The sequence below is a fragment of the Electrophorus electricus genome, chromosome 11, assembly GCF_041902795.1.
Source record: "Electrophorus electricus isolate QZ-2024a chromosome 11, ASM4190279v1, whole genome shotgun sequence".
Taxonomy (NCBI): Eukaryota; Metazoa; Chordata; class Actinopteri; order Gymnotiformes; family Gymnotidae; genus Electrophorus; species Electrophorus electricus.
This window is the reverse complement of record NC_137507.1, coordinates 30150001-30157001: the sequence shown is the minus strand read 5'-3', so window position 1 is coordinate 30157001 and position 7001 is coordinate 30150001. Positions and strand designations below refer to the sequence as shown.

At 41.1% G+C, this 7001-nt stretch overlaps 1 protein-coding gene and 1 long non-coding RNA gene across 3 annotated transcripts in view; both read right to left on the bottom strand.

The window, feature by feature from the left end:
* Positions 1-843: 843 nt before the first annotated feature.
* LOC118241682 (uncharacterized) lies at positions 844-1636 on the bottom strand. Its single transcript, XR_014125851.1, has 2 exons — positions 1601-1636; positions 844-1374 (listed from the first exon to the last, which is right to left on the bottom strand). It is a non-coding gene; the product is annotated as an uncharacterized LOC118241682 (long non-coding RNA).
* A 2042-nt stretch (positions 1637-3678) lies between these two features.
* LOC113568233 (kinesin-1 heavy chain-like) overlaps positions 3679-7001 on the bottom strand; it is a 14698-nt gene continuing 11375 nt past the window's right edge. The window contains exons 21-26 of one of the 2 annotated variants that reach the window (XM_026996414.3): positions 6974-7001; positions 6821-6892; positions 6618-6722; positions 6277-6493; positions 5650-5791; positions 3679-5182 (exon numbers count right to left, since the gene is read on the bottom strand). The exon at positions 6974-7001 is cut by the window's right edge and continues 33 nt beyond it. In XM_026996414.3, coding sequence (XP_026852215.2) covers positions 5179-5182; positions 5650-5791; positions 6277-6493; positions 6618-6722; positions 6821-6892; positions 6974-7001 — 568 coding nt within the window. In that variant the 3' untranslated portion in view covers positions 3679-5178. Of the gene's footprint in view, positions 5792-6276; positions 6494-6617; positions 6723-6820; positions 6893-6973 lie in introns of both variants that reach the window. The other variant, XM_081722800.1, reaches the window with a different exon arrangement.

Below are 7001 nucleotides of genomic sequence, written 5' to 3'. Positions count from 1 at the left end.
GAAGTCTCTGACTAGCTTTTCAAAGCACTTCATCACGACTGATGTGAGGGCAACAGGGCAGTAGTCATTGAGGCCGGAGGGTCGAGGTTTCTTCGGGACGGGGACGATGGTGGATCGCTTGAAGCTGGACGGGACGATACCGAGCGTCAGGGAGAGATTGAAGATGTCGGTGAATACCGGGGCTAGCTGATCTGCGCAGGCTTTGAGGACCCTCCCGCAGATACTGTCTGGTCCCATCGCCTTCCTGGTATTCACCCTTTTAAACACTCTCCTCACGTCACTCTCCGTGATGATGAGAGGGCGCTGTTCTATGGTGGGCCCTGCGCATGCGACATTGGCTGCGCCGATAGTACCATTAGCACTAGCGCCGTTAGCATTGGCGCTGCTAGCATTATCGCTGTTAACAAAGACATAACGAGGTCTAATGTGATTCAGAATAAGGTTATCCATAAGTATAAGGGAGATACAGATAAGCTAAGACAACCTCTAACGTATATTGCAGTATAAGGTCTTGGAAAGCCAGGGCTATGTCGTGTGATGTTTATTAGGACAGCTTTCAGGAACCAGACCAGTTCTTTCTGTCAATAGCTATTGCCACATATAAATTGCCACATCAGATGTTTTAAATACCAGTTACCATTATTTATTTAAATGTATTATTCCCTGTTATTTTACAATTAGTTGTAGTTTAATATTCTTTTTCATGCTGCAGTAAAAAGTTGTATTTTTCTCTTCTATCAAGTTTTATTATCCAGAACTTGTTCATTTAGTTATTCTTGCATTTCAGATAGGTATGCAATATAGCCAGCAGGATACAAAAAAACCCCAGCAGAAACACAGAAGTTGCATTCATGAGCACACCTTTATTACTAATTTGACATTTTTATCTTTGATTTGCCATATCCCCACTGCAGATCACACAAGCACTTTGCACTCCGTATGGCTTAATTGCAATGGTCTGTCTGACAGCATACAGCATTGATGCCAGGAGTTCTTGACAACAGCAGGCAGTCTGTCATTCTGCTGCATCTCCTGAAATAGTTGACTAAAGAGATGAAGAGAAAGGACAGATTAATAACTAGAATAAAGCTTCTATACACAATATGGAGTAATTACATTTAGAATGTGGAATTTGTCCCGACCATCTGAATTACAAACCCACAGATATGCTGGCATTAATGTCAGTTACTCATTACAGGTGTGTCCAGACAAACTGACATGGCTAAATGTTTTGACAAAGAGCTAAAAAAAAAAAAGGCATACAGGGATAATTGGTGAAGAGAGCAGAAATACAGGCATCATCGCCAAATGCGCATGTTTCAACAGTGTTGTAACATCCTTTATTAATACATCTGTTACATTTCAGGGTAGAACCTGCAAGACAGAGAAGAGTGGAGAACTGAGGAACAGCTGGGAGCAAAACTTTGCAGACATGGAAGACATTTCAAAAACCTGAATACTGATTTATGTGAGACGTGCCTGTGAGCTTTTGTGCATGTCAGTGTAATGTGCACATGCATAATAATTTCAGACTGCAAATAGAAGTGTATTGGGTTATTTGCGTGAAACTGAACTGAAGTGAAACCTCTAACATACTCACCACTCATCACCAGCAGGGCAACAACCAGAGTCACAAGCAGGGTCCTCATTATACTGCAGCATAAACAGGGAGGTTGTCTTTATGTACAAAGAATGATTCACAAATAAATATGTCTAAGGAACTAGCTCAGATTTATTCTGTAGCATAAGCAGGTTGGTAGTCATGTGAAATTATGACTTATAAATAAGTTTAAAGATCAAGTTCAGATTTAAATAATAAAACTTTAAAAAATTAAACTTTGTCCTTTTAAAAGATACAAAGATATAAAAGATATGTAATAAAACAGCTACATCAGTCAGAAGTCAGCCCAAGCTTTCATGGTGATCCTGTGCTGCTTGTAAAAGATCTCTAAATCCAATCTGGTCAACATTTGCAAGTATATGCCAAAAGGTCTTACCTTGAATTTGGATGCAGTGTAGTATGAATGCAGACTCTTGTCTCTGAGCTCTGGTTTTCTAGCTATTTGACTCACAGATAACTTCTGTTACTCTTATAAGATCTCCCATGCAGGTGCCCTCCTCCTGTCCCTAGAGTTGGTCATAGCGTTGCTATGCCAACATACCTGCTTGTTAGAGATTTTCTTTGATCAAATAAAAAATGGAAATTAATGATACTTTTTACTGTACTGCATTATGACAACAAAGACATTCCCATAGAAGAGTCCTGCTTTATTTTCTAACCTTACAGTTTTACAGTTGCAGTTTTCTTTTTAGACTTTTTTTTTTTTTAATATATATACCACAGCCTTCAAAAGTTCACCACAGTAAACAGTGATATTAATATCCAAATGAAATATGGCCCCTGTGTGGGATTAATTGATATTACTCATACTGATAATTAAACCAATAAATAAATTATATTGTTTTTACTTTTATTTTAATCTCACAAGCAAATCTTTCATGTTCAAATATAGCAACAATGTGAAGGTTATGCATACTAAGTTCCATGGAGAAGTGTGGCATTGTGCCAAGATACTTGCTAAGTTTGAGGACACTCAGTCTTGGAGTACATTAGACTTTGTTGAAGTGATTCATTAGTCATGAATGTTAAATTTGCAGTGAATAGAACCAAAGTGCTCATGATTTTAAACCATAGTTTTATACTTTTCATACTTGCCAAAGTCTATCAAAACCATCATGAAGACATCACACCATACCATACATTTGGTGCAGATAAGAAAAACAGAGCAGAGATGGAGTGCAGTTGGAGCATAGTTGTAGCAGAGATAAAGCAGAGTTGGAGCAGAGATTGAGCAGAGTTGAAGTAGAGTTGGAGGCTCTGCAGAGCACTGAGTGAGTGAGTTATGGTATTATCCAAAGCTCTTCTCCACTCACAGACTCTGCTTCTGACAGCAAATGGGAAGCATGTTCAGACTACCCCCTTAGAAAGAAGCATACAGACAACTGATGCAGCTCCAGAAATAGTTAACTAAGGAGATCAAGAATAAGGCATTTTAGATACAAAGTCAATGACCCTACCTGGTATTTTAAATTATTTTTGAAATAATTGATCGTTTCAGCTAGTAGTCCTCTGGTATGGCACTACAAGTGTGTTAAATAGGAACATACATGGCTAATCAATTGAATAAAAAGTTAGAGAAGACATACAGGGGCAGATAGTAAACAGCAGAGGTACAGTCATCTTATATATATTTATAAATGCACATATGTCAATGATAGTAGTGCATCTGCTAATAGCACTTGTGAGAACACAGTGGCTACATTTCAAGGCAGAACCTAAGAACACTACATTTATTAAAAAGTATGTTTAAAAAAATCAATTGAAAGTAGAAATGTGTGTTCTTACCAAAGCAGATGAAAAATGTAATGTGAAGGTAAATATTTATGAAAATATTTACATTCACATTAGATTATTTACCTTCACATTTTCTGAATAAAACATGCCTTGCAGTTGTCGTGTTTTTGCACTGCTTGTCTGTTCGGTGTACTGCACTGCTGTAGCAGGTCTTACACCATGGAAAACACCTTATAATGAATACTCAGTATATAGAGGATTGACAAACCAATCAGACTAAAGTTCTTTAAACTCCCAAATAACTGAACCGTGACGCAGTGAAATTAAGTTCCATCATTATTTAATCACACATACATGTAAATCATGCAGTCCCTCCAGAAAAAGGCATCATCCATTCCAACCCCCTCACTTTCTACTCCAATAAGAACTGCCCATGTGTGCCCTTTTTCTTTTGGAATGATCCAGTGCCTTTGTCCATTGGTGATTCCTCCTGCCAATGACTATGGAGTTACTATTACACAGTAATAAAAAGCAGCTAATCCCCACCCCCCACAACGTAATGCAAAAGATTGTGACCATTCCCATGATATTTGCAATTGGTAATCACGTAGAAGGAAGTAGCCGGTATAGCCGTGTATACCACTGAGGGCCATAAACAGGGGTGGCAAAACAAACACAGAAACCACAGCTAACTTTCACCATTAGCTACTAATCTCAAATATCATACAAGCAGAGATGGTAAATATTTATGCAAATCCTTAGTGAATATTCATGAAACGGTTTCAAATTATTAAAACATCAGCCCAATAATCAGAGTGCAAGCATGGAAGACTTGCCCACAGGAAGCCTTCTGGGAAAGTGATTGGTAACAAGAGGTGGGGTATGCTCAACTGTTAGACCAGTCTTAAAAAAGCATAAACAAACAAATGGAATAAAAGTTTATTTAATGTCTTACTGATCAGAATTTATAATTCTTTATTTGAATGACTACAGAGCAAACGGTCAATCCAGACAAACCTCTCCAGCCTCATCTCCTGAACAGTCCCTAAGCTTTAGTGATCTTGCTTCAAAATGAATGTTGTTGAAAGTCGTGTTGGACTATTGTCAGAATCACACTGTACTACTCTCCCTGTTCAAAATCAGTAAATTAATTTCTAACAAAATAAAAACAAATTGATCATCTGCTTCAAAATAACCATTAGCATCCTGCTCAGCATGTAACAGAACTGTAGTGGTACCCTAAACCTGAAACTGCCCCTGTAGATGCAGAGGTTCTCACTTCAGACGTTCTGCTACCCTGCAGGAACTGTAATGACCTTCACCTCCTTTCACATCACCTCTTACGTTCCAGGATCCAAGACTCTATTATTCAAGCGTCTACTGAACATAGCAGAGCTGTGTAGAGAGCAATCAAAGTTCTGTGACTGATTATGTTGGCTTTGTTTGCGTTTGGCCTAAGGAACTGCAGCGTGCGTCTGGCTCAGTGCGGCACAGGCTAGCTGAATGACAGACAGACAGACAAACAGACAGACACACACACACACACACACACACACACACACACACACACACACCGCCTGTCTCTGTTCACTCATACAGCTTGTGCATTACCTCTGAAGTATTTTTCTTTTTCTATGTTAATCTTAGTGTGTGTGTTTCAGAAAATAATTAGGTACTTGTTTTTGAAAAGAAAAAAATATGGGGAAGTGGATCTTTAACCCTCCCACATACACAGGTTGAAGGGATCATGTTAGTGGGATGAAAGGTATCCATGGTGATATCTGCACTTTGCATCCTCAGTGGTGAGTATGTAAGACCCATCTTCAGCTGTGTGGGGCAGAGAGAGGCAATTTTAACCCAACACAATCATGTTGTCCCTTCTCCCATTTATCTTCATCCTGGATTCATTTGTCTAGTTTTATTTATCTAATAAACATCTCCAGCATAAACTGGATTTCATTTATCTACATAACCTTTAAATGTTGCTGTAATCATCTCATGGAAGCACTTATTTATAATAGGACTTTTTTTCCCTTTAGCCCCAGCCTTTCACTCGTCCTCCTCTCCTAAATGCTCTCCTTACCTTTCCTCATCGTTCAGTCTGTTCAATCTTTGTTCTACGGGGTGTCTGATACATCACTGCCAAGCTGTCTAATCACACTACAGAGAAGTTGCACTTTGATGACATACACTGCATGCGTGGGAGCCATAGGCCAATGGCGTCTTCTCCCTCTCACAGTTACCGTGTGCTACCTCATTTACTTTACTTCTAGTTTCAGTCTTTCTTCACTAACCTCTTCTCCTGTTTGTTGGCCCCGCCCCCTCTGATAGCCACTGACTGGCTGTTGTGGAAAATGACCACGCCCCCTCCTCCACGGACTACATTAGGGTGTGTTGGAGAGACTACTGGGGGCTGTCCTGGACGAATGGGTTTGGCTAGAGAGAGAGAGAGGGAGGAGAGAGAGAGAGCGAGAGAGAGAAAGAGCGAGAGGGAGGGAGGGAGGAAAGAGAGAGATGGTAAAAAAACAAACAAAAAAGTAAACAAGAGAGTGACTGTATACAGCAGCATTTCTAAAACACAGTCAACACACACACAGTTATGACTGTGTGTGTGTGTGTGTGTGTGTGTGTGTGTACCGATCTGCGCGGACGCTCTGAGGTGGGCGTGTGTGTGTGTGTACCGATCTGTGCAGAGGCTCTGAGGTGTGCATGCACGTGTGTGTGTGTGTGTGTGTATACCGATCTGCGCAGATACTCTGAGGCGTGCATGCGTGTGCCAAACTGCGCGGATGCTCTGAGGCGGGCGGGTGTGTGTGTGTGTGTGTGTGTGTGTGTGTGTGTGTGTGTGTGTGTGTATACACAGATCTGCGCGGATGCTCTGAGGCAGGCGAGTGTGGGCGTGCGTGTGTGTGTGTGTGTACCGATCTGCGCGGACGCTCTGAGGCGGGCGATGCTCTTGGCCCTGACAGCCTCTTTGATGCGTTCCACCTCCTGCTGGTAGCGTTTGCGGTCGTGAGCTGCGTTTTCTTTGGCGTCTCGGAGTGCCGACTCCAGTGCCTTCACACGCTCGGCCGTTGCACGCAGGCGCTTCTCCAGCTTTGGCAGCTCACAGCGCAGGTCCGCATTATCACGCACCAGCTACACACACACACAGACACACACAGACGCGCACAGACAGATAAAAAGAGAGATTAAAGAAAGGAAAAAGGTTCAGTGGAAAGTAGACATTTTAAAATGTTTTAAATTATTACACCCCCCTCACCTGTTTGTGGACCTTGGTAAGCTGTTCTAGATTGTTCTCCAGGAAAGAGATCTTCTGCTTTTGAGCTGCACTGCCGCCAGTGTCATCAGAGTCACTCTCTGCACTCTATACACACACATAGTTTCAAGAAGCACAACATGAAAGACAAATCCTTCATTAATCAGCAGAAGTGTGTTAAACAGAGGTTTAGTGTCCATTAATACCTTTTTCACCCTGGTTGCCAGATCATAAACAAATAGCTTCCGAAGATTATGAAGACTCTGCAGTTCTTTGGCCTAGAAATTGAAACACACACACAGAGTTTAGATTCAGACAGTTTCCCTCTAAATGAACCACAGTTGTCAGATTTAACTCACCACAGTCTCCTCCAAACCCTTCAGGTCC